This window comes from Thunnus maccoyii, chromosome 9 (assembly GCF_910596095.1).
Source record: "Thunnus maccoyii chromosome 9, fThuMac1.1, whole genome shotgun sequence".
Classification (NCBI taxonomy): domain Eukaryota; kingdom Metazoa; phylum Chordata; class Actinopteri; order Scombriformes; family Scombridae; genus Thunnus; species Thunnus maccoyii.
Window position 1 is genome coordinate 23,274,310 of NC_056541.1, and position 18,305 is coordinate 23,292,614.

Sequence of the window (18,305 nt, forward strand, 5' to 3'; positions counted from 1 at the left end):
GAGAGTGTCTCCTGAAATTTATATTAGATATAAAAAGGATGTACAGTCTGCCCTTGGTAGCACCCCCCTAATTGTATTTGGGGTGCCATATTTCTAGTTTGGGACGGCCAGAAAGCAACAGTTCTCTGTCTTTTGGAGAAGCTGGTGAGTGTGCACCTGCTGGCGTCTGCTGCTTTTTAAAACCTCAGAGCCAGTTGGCAGTAGAATTAAGGGAACACCATTGAACACTGACCTTTGGCAGTCAGTTAAGAACCTGGCACTGAAAAACAGAGCCACCTTGATCTCACAAGATTATTATTGTCTATAACAGGATGATCAAATTGAGAGGCTACTCGATAAGAAGCAATTTATAAGGAAATAGTGAATTGGCCAGTCGGAGATACTCGGGCAGTTTTCAGAGCCAGGTTACCTTAAAAAGTCCCCCTAAATCTTGTCAACATGTTCCCGTCCGGTCTGAGGATGTTAGAAGGTTGGTAAAGGTCTCAGGCCATGAAGTTCCTTAAAAGTATTTAATGAAATATTAAAATCAACTATAAAACAAACAAGCTGCAGGTCTTTCACATCTACTAGGCAGTTAACTGAGCAGGACAGGTGAGTCCTGCTGCTGGGCTTGACAGGAAGATATACCCAAGAGGCAACAGCTTTACTATGGAAGATAAAGCAATGTCTACGTATAATGTGCCTCAGGAGAGTCATATATAACATCAATAAGATCAGTGCCTAAAATTAACACCTCAGGTACTTCAGAAGTTATATAGGCTCTGGTGGAGACATCGTCCCTCAAGGAGACAGAAATTCGCTAGGTAGAAAGAAAACCACTGCAAGCTGTGGCCGACATGTCAACCCACTGCTGGAGTTTGCTTATCAAAATACCTTATGGCTGGTACGATGAGCAGAGAGCGGCCTCCATTATCAGCCTTCATTGAGGGGTCATTTTAAACTATCAGAAGTGAAGTTCAGTGCTGTGGCTGTTTTGGAGGTCTGACTAAAAAGTTTAAAAAAATAAATCAAGATCTTGACGATAAATGTCAGATATGAAACCAGTAAGTTCATTATAACAGCAAAAATTCATCTTATAACTATGTTTTAATTAATAATAATTGTGGCATTATTTTATTCAGTTGATTGCATTATCTTTATTGTATTCCTTTACTTAATCTATCCAAGCCTGTATGTTTTCCTCTGTTTTATTGTAATTGTTTGATTACCTCTGTTCTAAATTTTCTTGGTGGCTTTAAAAAAAATCTCTACTTTTGGCCACAGTCCAGTCTGTGATGCATCAGTGTGATATCATGCATGCGAGAGCAGTTTCATCCACAGTTTGCCTCAGTCTTACATAGTAGTTTGGACAATTTCTTAGCAAATACAGAACAAACAGTCAGTAGAAGAAGAAAATGGAAATCACCTTCATACAAGTACCTCTGTTTGAGTCAGAGATTCATCAGCACAGTCATTTCATAAAAGAGGCAATATGGTAGTGCCACCCGTCCTTTAGAATAACATTATCTCTCCCTCTCTGGAGACAGGAGATCAGTGCAGTGCCCATATGGCAATACCTGAAACCTCAAAGTCCCTGTCAGCTCAGCGCACACACACACACACATGCACACACAGAAATCTATAAATGCCAGATTAGCTTTAGTGCTTGCCGATCTAATCTTCTGAGTCAACAGAGCAATGCAGACATGGCTTAGTGTCAGAAGCCACTATAATGAACAGTCTCTCATTTCACTCCAATACCGCAGAGTAGACTGCCGTCTTTAAACCTAAAGCCTCCTTCTCCAGCCCTCTGTGTGGCTTTAGACTTCTGATTCATTAATTCAATCCAGGATCAACTTGAAAAACTTTCACTGAAACTATCATGGAAAAACTAGATGACTTTCAGAGGATAGGGGAAAGAATAATTTGTCATTTTATTCATCACATTTCTACTTTTAGAAAAGGCCGACTTTACTATGTAAAACATGCCAATGTTAGCTTATATAAGACAAGCACAAGCCATAAGGCTCCTGCAATTTTAATGAGATAATTTCCCTGTGGCTAGAAGGCAGGGTTCGGATCAGGCTAGTTCAGGCTAGCTGTGTCTGAAAGCTACTGGATACTGAGTGTTTGACATAGCTTGTGTTTCAGGTTGTCCTAAAAAAAAAAAAAAAAAAAACAGATGTCAGTGCTCAGTTGTGTGGATGGAACCAGTGAGGTGAAATAGCTGATAGTACAACTAATGGGTCAACTTCCTCCATTTTGTCTCTCTGTCTTGAGAAGGCAACACACAAACACACAAAACGTACAGCTACACACACATGCTGAATGCTTACCTGCAATACAGTGTATGGAAACAAAATGCCACACTCCCCTGACATAAATTCTACATTAGCCGTTGAGAACTTCCACGTTGCCGTAGCAACGTAGACATAGTGTAATTACCGTCTTGCGGCTTGGTGTAATAAAGCCAGACCCACAGTCCAGTGGCCGCAGGGCCCCTGATAATGGCTTTTATGGCAATTATTATTGCCACACCGCCACACCAGGAAATACATACGAGGATACGCTTAGCCTCAAAAGCCCAGAACTCATGGCATCAGACACAAGAGCTTCAAAGCTGCAGTTCAAAGACAGTGTGCAACACAGCTTTCAGATCAACAGATCACTATTCAAAAATGTCTAAATTTACATAAATAAGAATATCTCCATTTACATAAAAAAAGACAGAGCTCGCTGTTATGGGGTTTCCTGATTCCAGGTTTGGCAGCAGGTTTGAGGAGGTCCAGGAGTAAACAGAGACTGAATGCTGAATGAAATATCGACAATGTTGGCATGGCAAGGGTTTCCCACAGAAATGACCCTTTTCTGAGATTTAATATGTAGCTTCATGGAGCCGCCACATCACACCATGAAGCCCACATATTTAATGAGTGAGTGGTTTAAACTGTCAGCTACTGTACAGTAAGATGTGTCAGGATCTGCCTGGTTCAGCTCAGCAGGTGACAATGATTGACTGATCACCATGTACGGTACGTTCGCTTAGCAGTAATTAGGCAGAGCGGCGTGTCAAAATGTCAGGGAAAAGACAAGCCTCTGTATTTTTAAAAGTCGGGGAAAAGAGAGGGAAACAGCCCTAACGGGAAAGACTGACAGCTGTGGTGCCGTTCAGACATCAGGTTGAAGTTAATTACCAGCTGGACAACATGTCTGCTTCGAGTTGAAGTTAGTTTCAAGTTCGTACTGACCAGCTGGCCTTGTTTCAGTAACTCATGTTGTTTTGTTTGCATCAACGTATTTGCAGCAGGGCTTAACGTCTTCACTAAATGATTCCCTGGGGAAAACCTTTAATACCGAGGCTCAATACTGAAGTGTCGGGGTTAAAAAAAGTTAACTGCGGCTAGTATAGAACGCTCATATTCAAGCACTGATCACATATAGCACCGAAAGCTAAAGATTTCTCTGAAAGGAGTGAGGGAAATGAAACACTAAGACTTGTCATTGCTTTCTGCATTAAAAATCTGTAATCTAATGTGAGCTGTCTAATGGAAGCTGTTTGGGTTGAAGCATGACTGAGCATCTCTAAAAAAAAAAGTCTCTGCCTGAGTGTCTCTCTTCTTCGTCTTTTGCTCTCCTCCTCCGTCTGAGTGAGGATAAATTAGCAGAAGGAATTCAGAGCGAGGCTGCTTAGAGGAGGGTTTAAAAAAAGCTTTGATCAGGACCCATGCCAGTAATCTGACAAATCCATAAGGGGAGCAACTCAAATCATGTTCCTTTGTAAGAGGCTCTATATTACTTTGGTAAGTCATCGTGCCCCTTACGAATATGTGTTTACTCTGTGACGCCCTGGTGCTCATGAACACGAGTGCCTCTGAATAATTATTTTAGTCATTTTGGAATCTTTAAACGCTATATCATTTCTGGTCATTTATTTCAGTAATAAAACATTTCAGGCTGGTTTTTGACTTCCTCTATTCATTCATGTTTGTGTGTTTGTGTGTGTGTGTGTGTGTGTGTGTGTGTGTGTTTGTCATCCAAACAGCTGTGGAGTAGACCCCTAGTTTTTATAATCCGGCTCTCCAGGTCGAGTGGATTTCACTGTTTCTTTCACTTTGGCGTGAAAATGTGCACATACAAGTGATTTCACTTCTATTTATTCCTGCCACTCAGAATTAGTGCACTGGCCTGGAAGGAAATGAGCACAAAGTGTACAGTGGTAGAGCTAACTTAAGTACAATAGCACATTTCAATCACAGCAATTGAATGAAAAAGAGCTTCTTAATTCAATTCTTTAGCCCCTTTGCAATGTTATTTTTACAGCTCAATTCGACAAATTATCCAAACGTCTTGCAGAGAGAATGGATTATAGAGCTGTCATAATACCTCTCTCTCTCTCTTAAGTCACATGGAGAAAAGAGAGAGAGGGGGATGAATGGATCTGCAGATTGGTAAAATGAATCAGAGAGAATGAGGAAATGATAAATAAAAGCCCAGTTAAATCTATGAACCTGATGAAGATGGATCATATGTTTTCAGACACCCATGCATGCATTTTGTCTGCATGGCATTTTCAAGAATACGGGGAAAATGACGACCCCTTGATGGCGTAGGATGTGGTATTTTATCTAAAACTACCAGCTTCTTTTTTCTATTTTTAGCTATGTAACCAGATAAAGGCAGACGGTGCAGGCAAACTTTAGTAGTTCAGTGGAACTAGGCAGGCTATGGCACACACACACACACACACACACACACACACACACACACACACACACACACACACAGACTTTGAATCAACTGGAGTATTTTTAAGGTCAAAATGCTCCTTCCATCCATGTTTCCTTCACACATAATCTCTCTCTCTCACACACACAAACACACACACAATGATAATGTCTGTCAGGTCAACTGTGGTCATTACGTCAGCTAGGTGAGTTGAGGAATCATTGCCACAGCAACGAAATTAGCCATACGACCTTATCGAGCCCCGTCTTCCTGCTTTCCTTTTCCCTCCCTTTTCCTTTTTCATGGCCAGAGTTCATTTTGCCCTTTTTAGTCCCTCAGCTTGAAAAGTTCAACATCCACATCACCTCTCTGAATGGTATCTAAAGGAAAGATCTCTTTAGTGTGACGACAAAAAAAGGTCTGTGCCACACCCTATAATGTGTTTGTGTGTGTAAAATATATAGAGAGGAAGAAATAAAATGTTCCACTTTCATTTGTAACACTCTTAGATGTCTCAAAAATTACCATGCCTACTTATTCCTCTCACTCTTAAAGCTCCATCTGTATCACACACTAACTCTCCTCCCCTGTCTCACATACACACACACACACACACACACATATACACACACACAATCACATACAAAGCGCTTTCGTTCTCCCAAAAGATGCTTTGTCTCCTCAGCACGTTCTCCCACCTTCTAACACCTCCCACCGCGTTCACTGCTTAAACAAACTCTACATGATACTTCAGGCTGTTTCCAAGTTACTGTTGCTACGGATGTCAGTCAACACCCTCCACACACACACACACACACACACACACACACACACACACACACACACACACACACACACACACACACACACACACACACACACACACACACACACACACACACACACACACACACCATCACTGCCATCACATAACCAGCTTATTTGTACTACCGGTCTGCAACTGAAACGTGTGTTAAGCAGATTAAATGTTAAGGACTTAGCTGTGTTGGCATGCCAGCAGCCCAGCCTCAGGTTTCTTATGACTCAGCCCCACCGGCGTGCTAACAGAAAGTCAGATGAAAGTCTCGGGCGTGGGATGACAGTTACTGAGAGAGAGACCAATTACTGAGATGTGCCAAACTTTCAGTGAGACTCAGCGCAACTCCCAAATGGAAGAAAAAGAACATTCTGGCATTTTGCCTTTTTGCTGCTGGTGGTCCCTGATTTATTTGGTACTGTGGTTACAGGGCAGTGTGAGGATTGATGTGTTCGCATTTTCACACATCTGTCTCTGTCCATCTGTCGCTCCCTAGCCTTTCTCCAGATGGTTCTCTCATCTTTCCTCTTCCCTTCTCTTCGCTACTTAAATTCTCATTAATTAGTATGAGGTGTATCACTATAGGCTAATGATTTACAAATAGGCCGCAGGTTCTATTATCCACCCGCGTTGTTGATTATGTAGAGCATGAAAAGAGCATGATGTCTAATACTGTTAATATCTATTTTAAAATAACCTTTACTAGATAAAACTTCATATACTGTAGCTCTCCTGTGTCAGTGACATTCAGGAGGAGGGAGTCCAATGACAGGAATATTCAACAGTTTGGAAAGACATGTGTTTGCTTTATAGCTGAGTGTTAGATGGGAGGATTGATACCCCTCTCAGACATGAGTGGAATCAGTGTTCTTATCTAACTCTGAGCAAGAAAGGGAATAAATGTTGAACAATACCTTTAAGCAAGACCATGAGAGGCAAGTGATTTGCAAATTCATACTATTTGTGGTGTGAACAGATATCTTCCCAAAGGACGTAACAAATCAAAACTTACAGTAAGTACAAATGGTAGCCTGTCCTACGCTTTGGGGAATATTTTGTCCAGAGATTTACTGACTTCAGTTTTTGCCCTTTAAATGGTTACTCTCACAGTTGATTTATCTATTTTTTTCAGAGGCAGAAGAATCTGTAGTCTGCAGTCGTCTGGTAATAGCAAGTGAGCCGTAACCCTGGTGCATCTTCTCCAATCATGTGCACTGAGTGTTGCACAACAGCTTTTATGCTGTGAGAGCCGCTGCCAACAGACAGGCAAAAAGTAGCCAATTAGTGGTGTAGCAGTGTGCACTGTGGCTGACACAGAGAAAGTAAGAAAGCTGCTACGAAAATGGAAAGGTTACGAGCTCCGCATGCTCTAACATGTGTTAAGAGAGCAGAAAACCTGATAAATAGAGAGAACACAAAGTTTTACTGAGGCAATAAAAGCAAATGCCATTACCAGACCATCTGTACTGTACTTTCTTCACACTTGGTTTTAGCATTAACTTGCAATGATTAGCCACATCACCCACGTATATCAGCTAACTAGATATTGTTGATCTCTCTTTCTAATAAAGCTGAGATCTCACACAATGTAACGTTCTGTTTTGTTTTTTGTTTTTTAAAAATGATGGTGAGTTCAATGGTTTCTTGATTCATAGTCTTTCACAGTAGGGGAAAGCTACGTGTCAGCAAACGTTTTTAAATAAAATTCTAAAATATATTTTTCACAAGCTTGACAGTTTTATTCCTGGTCTTCTGGGGAACTATATTATATCTACAGTAAGACGGACAATGGTTGAAGAAACAAATAATAAAAAGACAAAGGACCATGGCTAAGCTCCAAAATTCACATTTCAGGCAGCTCTAAGATTCACAAGTATGAATCCAGGCTGCTGCACATCAACTTCACCACAGTAAAGAAAAAGCAGAGCTGCAGGGTAGAGACCTAACCTCACTCAAAGAGTCAATCAACTGAATTCAACTTTTTATTCTCATATCATACTGCCTTCACAAAAGAACCACGCCGACTTATTATGCCTGCTGCCAAAAGACACTACCTGGGGAACTCTGCGTGATGCTACGGCTGTGAAAGTTGTTTTTTTTGGAGTAGGTGAGAGACAGACCATATTTTGCATGAAACTAGATGAAAGCAGAGTTGCCACCAGTGCTTCACTCCTGTCTGTTTGTTCTGATTATATTTGGTTTGTCAAGAGAGAGAGATGTGTGGAGAAGATACTGGTTGGGAAAGCACTCAAGGAGTTCTGTTTTGCTTCTACTTTCTCACTTGCAGACAAGACATAATTCATGAGACAATGGAGTGGAACTAAATCTGAGTCTGTACTGAGTATGGAAAAGAAGATGACACTTTATGTCCTTATGAGAGAAAGAACAGAGAAGGAGATATAGAGGTAAAATTAATCCTGTAAAACCGAATTCTTGCAAAAATAACACATTGAGTAAATTTTACATGATGATGGGAAATTATGTTACTACATCTAATTTGGAACCAGTATCACACAAATCACATTGTTTTGTACTTTGCACCATGAGTGGTGTTGCCCCAGCCAGTTGTGAGAGAAAGTTTCATAATTTCTTCAACACAGTATCACAGCATTTGACATGACATGTGGATATTAAGAAGACATTTTTATTGTATCTTGAGATGAGAGATGTTCTGCACCTGCTGCGTCCCTCTGGATGAAAAATGTATCTGCAAGTGTTGCAGTGTTGCATGAGGAGTGAGACAGAGGGAGTGCTTGTCATGCGGTTATTATTTACAGTATACAGCATGACTTCCTGTAATGCTGTGTGGTTCTAAGTTTTCAGTTTTGAGGACAGCGTCCTTGTCTCTCAGTCAAAACATTTACTTAAACAAGTTCACTAAATGCCGAATCTGTTGCTTTGTATGTTTTCTGAATGCACCAGTGGTTGCACTTTTAATAGCACAGAGGTATGAGACCACCGCAAACAAGTTGCCAGTAGTGATGGACTGTGTAGCAAACATTTCCCGGTCAACACACAAGCTAAAAAGCACTTCTTTCAATCAAGAGGCCCAATATCTTTAAAAGCCTCCCACTTGTAACATGATGTCTTTTTGAACTGCACTGTGAACACACAAGCTTCAATTGTTGCTCATTCATTGCTCATCCTGCTGGTTTCCTTGAAGATACAGCATTCGACTGTTAGTTCTATCTACCAATATACAAGCTGCACCCATTAAAATAAATAGTAACAAATTACTTAATGAGTAAGTGGGAACAAAACACTCTGAATATCTCCAACAATTCTGAATGTGTGCACCACCAGAAATAATGAAACTCAACACAAAAACCCAGTCTTCAGTCAGTCAGCTACAGGAATGTCTCAAACTTCTGATGTAGATGAAAACCTGAGTTGACCCAGGTCTGTCTAGTACAGTAATTCAAATGTCCTTACATTTGAAATGCACACATTTGAAAGACTGCTCTCATGATAGCAGCAAACTAGATAGTATCACAACTGGCAGCAGATCTCAAAGTTTTGAGTGTGATCTTTGACATTATCAATCAGAGTTTATGGTTCAGCTCATATAGTATCTTACTCATAGAACTTTTTCTCATCATCCTCGTGTGGGGTTCCCAAAGGTTGGGTTTTATGTCTGATCCTCATGATCCGTTTTCCCTTTGCTATACCGTCTAATGGATAACCCTAAAAAATCTAGACATACAATATAGCAGATATTGTATCTTATCAATAAAAGATGTTGGAGGGCTACTTACAAATAAAGACAGGCTAAGCTTTTATAGATTTATGAAGCAACGTCTGTGAGCTAGTTCAGGCAGCCCAACTCGAGCTGCTGCTCCCCTCACTGTAACTTATATCCAACGCACCCTTAAAATCATGGCGGCATATGTAAGCTGTCAGTGCTCCACTCACACTTTGCTGCATGCCTGCTGCCACACAGCTCACATGCTTGTGTGCTGCCATTGCTGCCGTTCATACAGCATTTCAAAAGCCCCGCCTCCACCCCAGCATCCACCTGTAGGCTCTGAGTCTATCATCTCCTGGGGGGGAAGTTAGTATCATCGCTCCCCACTTCCTGCTGTGTGAGATTAATGTTTCCTTGTGGGGACTGACGGGGTCAGAGCTTAGATGCCAAACACTAATGCTGTACGTATTCTACATTTAAATAATAATTGACTCCACGTGAGTTGGCTGACTATTATGGTTCAACAGTCAGAACTGGCAAACCCCAGGAACTCTTCTCACTCTTCACTGGGTCCTAATGTCATGAAATTTTTAGGAAAACAAGATTGGCTGCATCTGAGGTGGAACAGCTATATGTCATCTTTCTGTATGTGTTTTTTAGGGCTGTAGTCTGCTGGTCGACTGGTCGCTTAGTTGGTCAATATGCTCTCGTCCGACTAAATTCTCATTGGTCGAATAATCTCCGTGTTATTTTCATAAGGAGAAAACGGGGGTGTATTCAAAACGTGAAGTGACGGTGGATGCGAGCGGGGCAGAGGAAAAGGTTAGTAGTAAGTTGTCAGTCTGGCAGTAGATGTACAGTACAGACCACAGTGTGTCGGTTAATAAATGCGTTTCCCCAAACGCTGGAAAAGTGAAGGGGGTTAGCTCCAAAGTTAGCAACAATGGGTTAGCACAACCTGAAGACACAAAACAGAGAAATACAGAACAGAGAAATGTGTGGCTGATGAGTTTACTGTGCACTCTGTCCCATTACAACCCCCCCCCCCCCCCCCCCCCCGTGCAACTAATCAATTAGTTGAAGATTATGTACGATTTCCTTGTTTGTGGGAGCATACCAATAAACTTGATTTCGACTGTGAAAATGTGTGTTGCTGCTAAAATCAAATGGCTTAAATTCAAGCCTAATCAAGGAAAGACAGTTGTTTGCAGGCATCCAACTGGGCTCCAAACCTAAATTAGTGTTTCTGAACTAAAATGTGTTGAAAAATAATAATTTGGTTGCTCATGCTACCAAGCAGCAAAAAAAAGCACATGCCAGATTTCTTACTGTAACTCAGAGATAACTTGCCACTGATCTTTGTTCTAAAAGCGTCCCTCAAAATACAACATGAATCGCCGAACCATGCATCGTTTCCATAGGAACCAACAAAAATCTTTTCTTCTTTCCGACCTCTGCCTCATGAAGTAATATCACACTTGGGTTCATTGTAATGAGAATCCAACACAAGCATTCACACATTTTCAGTTTTGTCTCCTCGGGGAACAAGAGATCCAAAAAGAACAACTGAATTGAATTTTCAATAACAAAACCGAATCAGCCCTTGTTCTTAAACTGAAGCCATGAAACATTAAAATTACATAAGCATGCAAATGTGTATTGTGCATTAAGAGAGATCAGAGGTCCGGTAGAGAGCTTGTTGTATTTGAAAATGTGTAATGTTAAGATTTCGTTTAGGAGCGACGCACGTTACGATGATATTGGAGCAGTAACAAAGTGTCCTAACAATGTTAGAAACATTAACAAACATGATGCAGGACAAACAGTAATTGATGCAAAGTCAACAGTTTAATGTCCAGTGGACATGTTTAAGTGGTTAGATAGATGTACAAATTCAATTAAGAGGGAATATTGTTAAGTCACCACACGTATGTCACAGCGTACTTAGTAATAATGCGTAGTCCAAGATCAACGTGGTTGGATACAATAGTTCAGATCGAAGCATAATAAATAAACAAATATTATCTTTTTTGATGTCATTGCTACTGACAGCAATATTGCAATATGCTCTCTCTCGTGATACTGGAGCACATCTACTCTCACCTTTTTAACTCTCTGTTTTTGACAGTTCAGCCTCTGACCAGCTTCTGGATGTTTTACATTTGATTGATGGCCCACATGTACAAGTTGCTGTGTTTCAATTTAAAAGGCTCTACGCAGTTCGGCATAACTTCCTATTTTAGTTAAGCAAAACTAAAATTTAGCTAAAATGATTACATTTCATTTCATTTCAATGCTGTAAATATGGTACATGATTGATTCCTGCTTTGTGAAAACATTATCCTCCCATTTGTTATGTATGTGTACTCTTCAGTTGCACAGATGGACTGTCTTTAAATGTATTTTTTATTGCATCATATCTACTGTTATGCCATTATTATCGTGGGATAATAAAGCAGTCATTAGAAGAAGACATTTTAACATTATAGTTTTAGTTTCATTTGTTTCATCATAAACTTTTTAAAATCATTTGGATAAAAGTTCATGTGATAATTGGCTATTTCTTTTTCTTAACATGAGGGAAATCTCAAGCAACATACAGCGAACACCAGTGAGCCTAATCAAAGCGACTAAAGACCACTGAGGAAGGGAGATAAATGGGCTATGGGAGCTTTTGAAGTCGTGCCCTGGTGCCAGGGGTGATCACAGTGGGTAAAAATGTCTGTTTTCAAGACTATTGTGGTCCCACTGTGACATGAGATGAGGCTCATTACAGCCAAACAGTATCAGGGTGATGGTGTGAGCTGCAAGGGCTTTGACACTACCATCCTATCTCAAATTGAGATATTCTCAAAGGGACAATCCTCGTGACATACTGGTTCACACATGAAAATACACACATAGACACGCACACAAAAACACACACACACACACACAAACAAGACATCACACACACACAGTTACATTTTCATCTTGCTGTAAAAGGGACGAGGGATTTCTATAGCTGTTTTGAGCAGACGGCCTCGATGATCCACAGATGGCTTGATGAACTGGAGGGCATCCACATGGCAATAAAGAAACAAGCATGACTAAAACTGAGACGCGCGTGTTATCACAAAATTGTTCTCCATAAAGTTCTTTTTAAGCGACGGAGTCAGGCAGGGTTCAACAACATTAGCCAATACTACAAAATGGATGAAAGAGTCAAGACTCAATATGGCTGTCAAAAGAGAGAGACTGAGAAACCCATATGTCCTGTTATTTCCTCCAATTACAAACATACTGAGTTATTCGCATCAGAGGAAAACATCAGATTTCACTTTGTGCAACATACAAATAAGACTTATACATCCAACATTTAGAGAAATTTAGGATTACATAAAAACAAAACAGAAAATCTTAACAAAAGAGTGACAGTGTGCAGAATATGCACCATGAAAAAAGATATATACCGGTGGCAGTCATTTAAGAAAGCGGCAAACAAAGTAACAGAAGACATTAATGTTACCTGCAGGAGCAGTCAGCACAAAATGGAGAAAAAAAACATTAATGTTAGCAACTACATCATGGCCCCTACTCGCCTCTGGCAAAAGAAATAACTGGGACAATAAACTATTTCAATCGCAAGGTCATGTGCCAAAATAACATTGTTGAAAACAGCATTTCAGTGAAAATGCATCTCTGGCGACTGACCAAAAAGTTGCTCCATGTATTACTTATTATTACCATATCCCATTTTCTCAGCAGACAATTTCAATATGTAATAGCAGGAAAATCATAGGTGCAATCGATTAAATTTAAACGACTACACTCCATTTAAGTGTCACAATTTCATTCGTAAGGGTCATTGGTTACATCTGTGCTTTGCCTGATAAGATGTGTTCATATGTCTTGCCATGAAAAGGGTCGTGTTGACTGCTGTTACTGGGACAGCAAACACAATTTTTTAAGCATTTGGTTCTTTAACTCCCAACACATCCATGGTCCACTCACATCTGTATGTATTAGACTTGTTTGACATTTTCCTGACTCCACTATTGGATTTGCTGCACCTATAGAGTAAGACTGATAGCTCCACCCAAAATTAACCTGAGCAGAGGTCTAATCTGTGTTATGGCTCTTGGGAGCAATGTCGGTTTGTAAGTCAGGCTACTACTTTGGTCCAGAATGAAATATCTCAAAAACTATTGGATGGACTGCCATGACATTTGATACAGACATTCCTGGTTTCAAGATGATAAATCCTTGTGACTTTTGTGATCCCCTAATCATTCCTCCAGCACCACATTGAGGCTGACATTTGTTGTTTTTTGTGAAATGTCTCAACAGCTATTGGATGTATTGCCATGAAATTTGGTTCAGACTTTGGTGATTTTTAATTGTTCATCTTGTGCATCATCAGGTCTTTTTATTTATTTATTTATTTATTTTTGGTTTATGATCAAATACCTGCAAAACTAATCACATTCCCATCAGCCACAGCTGCACTTTGTGTTTGTTGCTAATTAGCGACTGTTAGCATGCTAACAAACTGCACTAAGATGGAACATGGTAAACTGGTAAACATTAGCCTGTTAGCATTGTCATTGTGAGCATGCTGACATTAGCATTTAGCTCATATGATTGCTACACCTAAGTTCAACCTCACAGAGCTGCCAGCAAAGCTGGAGACTCTTGTCTTGTTATTAAGCTGCTACCAGTCAAAACCCATAAACTTTAATTCATGTACAATTTAAAGTATCAAATTATTTCAAATTAGCTTAGAATCACAGTTAATTTTTGTATTTGATGGTTTTGCAAGTACTGTACATGAAGATGTCTCTAGGTGACTTGTCTGACAGAAATAGATTAATACCTCTACAGTAAAATACACGTTTCAAGAGATAAACTTTAAATCCACAGTGTTTTTCTCTTAAAGCTCCTCTCCCTATCTGTCTTGGCCTCGTCTCACTCAATCAGCACTTTCACTGAGAACTGTATTCTCAAAGCGTCTATGTAATCCTGCGTCACTCGCTCACTTTCTCTTCCTATTTCTATCCTTCACTCTTTGTCTTACTCATTCAGTCAGTCATACACGGAGGATCATTGACTCCTTCACTCAATAACACACACACATGAACAAACACACATAAATAGATCCATTTGGCCATTATATAGACTAATGGTTCAAAGTGTCTAATGATTTGAGACTAGCAGTGGTGTTATGGTGGTATCACTCTGTGGTTCATATCCAAGCAACACAAATCCCAGAGGGCAGACACACACACATATACACACACACACACATGCAAAACATAAATGCAGCTAGAGACACAGACTGGAGCACGAGCACTCATTATTGTAAAAGCACATATTGATTCAGTTTTTTAAAAACACACGTCTTTGTATTCACAGAGTCCATAATTACATCTGCGACAACACTGGCTGAGAGCCCACTACCTCATAGTAAGTATTACTTAAAAAAACATTTCCTCTGAGACTGTTATGTGTGCAATACAAAATAGCACTGGTTACTGGAGAACTACTGAATAAAAAAAAAACACAGAAATGGATCTTGTGTCTCCAACTGTGCATATCTCTGTCTCCCACACATCTCCCAGCTCAGATATCTCTGCCAAATATCACCCCACAGATTGGCGAAGTGTGATAGTCCATGAGCACCAGCTAGCAGCCAGCTTTAGTTACTCTGACCTTGATCTGTAAACATCAGTTAAGTTCTACATTTCAAAAATAGAGTGGATGGGACCCCAGATCCATCAGATCCATATCACAGAGAAGTATCATCATTGCCTAAATGACTGTGGAGAATTTTTCCTCCACTTGCCTGACAGATGCCGCCCAAGGACATACACATCCCGTTTGAAGCTCTACAAGAACCCTAGTACCTGGAGGCAGACATAGGAGGCACACAGAGAGAGGGATGGAGTGAAATAACAAAAAAAAAGTCAGTGATAGAAGGAGAAGAAGGAATAAAGAGTCTAAGTTTATGTGTTCAACCAGTTTCCAAAATAGTCAATGGTTCCTTTTTCACAAATTTCTTAATAACTTCTAATAGTTTCTCATGTTAAATCGTTTGCAAGTTTTGAGAGATCCATCTTTCTCTTCCATTTTGTAAATTGTCTGCAAGTGGTATTTTGCACCATGCACAGTTATTGTAAGCCTCCCAGCTGTCAGTTGTTCTGTTGATATTTAATTAATGTTGCTTAATTATCACTTAGCAGCTGGTTATGTTTATTTGAGGATAATTATCAGCAAGATTCTTATATTGCTTGATATTGGCATCACTTCCGTTTAAACATAATTGCTTTGATGTTCCACAGCATTGTCACTTGAGACAACAAAACCAACAAACAAACATTACCCCCCAGTATTTAACCAAGACTAAGTTTTATAAATGCTGTGACAAAAGTATTTTTGCAAATCCCTAAGAGTCTATAGAGATGTTAACATCTAACACTATAAATTACACATGAATTATAAAGCAATAAAACTACCAGTTGTCCTTTAAATGATAACTAACTTGCAAATGGGATGCATCTTTAATCAGTGCAAGGTCATCTTGTTTTTGTTTTTCAGTCCAGTTTTGGCTCAGACACCAGGTAGGTCATTTCATAGGTTGAATCATTACTGCACACTGGAGTTGTGCCTTGTTTTTTTAATATCTACTGGGTGCTGTGGGTTTTTGACAAACTTGGCCAATTGGTCAGTGCACACATTATGCACAGGGAGCACAAACATCATAATCACCCATATGTCCTTGGTAAAAAATCTGTTGTGGTGCTCCAGTAGGAAACTAGCACCACTGATACTGACATTATTTAGCAGTGTCTCAGAAGTTAGAAAATGAAAAACATGTAGCACATTTAAATATAAATGAAAAATAATCTCGTGGGTTTATGTAATAATGTTTGCAATATAGAGTATATCAACTAAAGAAAACTATATATAAATAAACTACAGTACTTGGTTTCCAGGGTAACAGGTGATGGGAGACAGTGTAAAGCTGAAAACAACTGCACAGCAGCAAAAACAGACTTACTTTGGGTAAAGCTAGGTGCCTTCTATCACTCAAAAAGATCAGTAAGGGGCAACGGAGAGTGAATAATCTACTGAGGACACATGGATTTTTATGTTTAAATCCACATTACTAAACTGGTGAATTAACCAAGAAGTTAAGTCTTCCAAATTCCTCCACCCCATTTACCTCCTAATCCCTCACTGCTTAACTACCTCCCAGGCAAAGTGCTATCTCAACAGCAGCCTTTCCTGTCCTATTTCCCTCCCAGCACTCAGGTCATTGATTAATCTTTGGGGAAGCATGTAGAGGGGGCCTGTGTATCCTCGAAACATCTTACCGGTGGCTGCTGAGAGTTGAGCACCCCCCTCTTGGTAGACCCCCCTCTGGAGCTGAGCCTTTTCCACGACTCTGAGAAACGTCCCTTGGTGGTGGGACGCCCCGGCCCAGATGTCCCGGACGCAACAGATGAATCATCCCGGGTGGAGAACGGCCGCTCCCTGCGCAACTCCCTCCGCTCAGCCCACTTCTTCTTGGAAGCCATTTGGTGTTAAAATTTGGTCAAAGAGATGTGGGAAGTAGGGCAGCCACACTGAGTCTAGGAGGCTGTTCTTTAATCAAACTAGAGCCACAGGTGGCATCTTCACTTCATGTTAAACTCTGCTTCCAGCTGAACTAGTCTATTTTTCTTTTTCCAATCTTTGTGTCTCTACTTTGTCTTTAAGTCTTCTTCTCAGCTCAGGAAATGGTGCGAGAGAAATTTCCGACTCCTTTGCACCTGTTTCTTTCACTTTCCCCCCCCTCCCTCTTCTGATCTCTTGATCATAAGACGTGGGACAGCAGATCTTCACCAGTACGGCTGCACTCCTGTGCTCTTCTTTTCTTCTCTGTAAGCCTTCCTCTGGGAGGTATGAGAGTCAGAGAGGAGAGGTGGCGAAGCAGAAGGTGCTGTATGCACCCTGTTGCATGTGCTGTTACTGTGGCTCGGCCGTTGATGCTGTTTTCCCTCCTCACAGTGAGTGAGAGAGTGAGAGAGAGAGAGAAAGAGAGAGAGAGAAACAGGGAAACAAGGCAAGGGAAAGAGAGAGGGAGGGAGAGAGGAAGAGGAGGGGGTTGGAGTGTACGGTATTGAGATCTGGGTGAAAAGGGGCTTCAAGACAGAGACAAAATAATAACAAGAAGCTCACACAGTGGTCTGAGGAAGAACAGGAAAAAAAAAGAGCAAAAGACAGCGAGACAAGTGGAGAGGAAAAAAGAAAAGGCAAGAAAAACGAAGAGGGGGGTTCCTGTTGAGCATAGCGCAGCGCTGCTTTAAGCTGACTGAGAGGCACAGAGACAGACACCCTGTTCAGTAAGTCACTCTCTCACAGTGAAAACTGTGCTTTGAATACCCACAGCCACTAAACCTCCATCTCCTCCCTCTCTCCTGATCCTCTTGCTCCCCTTAGCTTTCATTCACAATCTCAGTCTTTCCCTCTTTTCTGTCCGGGGTACACCCCCCCCCCTTCTTTCTCCTCTTCCTCTTTGATGTGCATGGTTCACAGTTCATGAGTTAAGCCACCTGAGCCTCGGTCTCTCTGGCGCGATTGAAGACTAAAGAAAGGGCGATGCCAAATGAAACTGGAACTCGTGATCTTTTCTGCTTTTTTCAATGTCCTGGTCTTCTTCCTCTTCTTCAACTCTCACACCTCTCACTCAAAGTCTTCAGATGTGCAAAAAAAGGCTGGAAACGCTGTGGAGTTGTGGAATTGATAGAAGGTGAGAATTTGAATAATTACTTCAGGTGCAATTGTGAGAAAAATGCTTGTTCATGCATGGATCTGCAATGCCTCAAACTCTTATTTGGCCTTAGAAGATTAGAAAATGATTCTGGGACGAGAGGACAAACCGAAAGAGACGGAGTGAGACAGACAGAGAGAGAACAAGTGAGATATCAGGATCGAGACAGGGAGACAAAGTAAGAAGAGGTGACAGTGTCTGAACACCGGGGACATTGTTGTCGTCGCTCCCAGCAACCACTCACCACCTGGGACTACACACCAGTGTGGGTTTATATGTGTGTGTGTGTGTGTGTGTGTGTGTGC

The 18,305-nt window shown here is 40.8% G+C and overlaps 1 protein-coding gene across 9 annotated transcripts in view; it reads right to left on the reverse strand.

The window, feature by feature from the left end:
* The window catches only part of trpm3 (transient receptor potential cation channel, subfamily M, member 3), a 151,711-nt gene that overhangs the window by 118,380 nt on the left and 15,026 nt on the right, over positions 1-18,305 (reverse strand). For 4 of the 9 annotated variants that reach the window (XM_042422294.1, XM_042422292.1, XM_042422300.1 and 1 more), the window contains exon 5: positions 16,562-17,953. The exons of the other annotated variants lie outside the window; for them this stretch is intronic. In XM_042422294.1, the coding sequence (XP_042278228.1) occupies positions 16,562-16,765 (204 nt within the window). In that variant the 5' untranslated portion in view covers positions 16,766-17,953. The remainder of the gene's footprint in view (positions 1-16,561; positions 17,954-18,305) is intronic. 9 annotated transcript variants of the gene reach the window in all.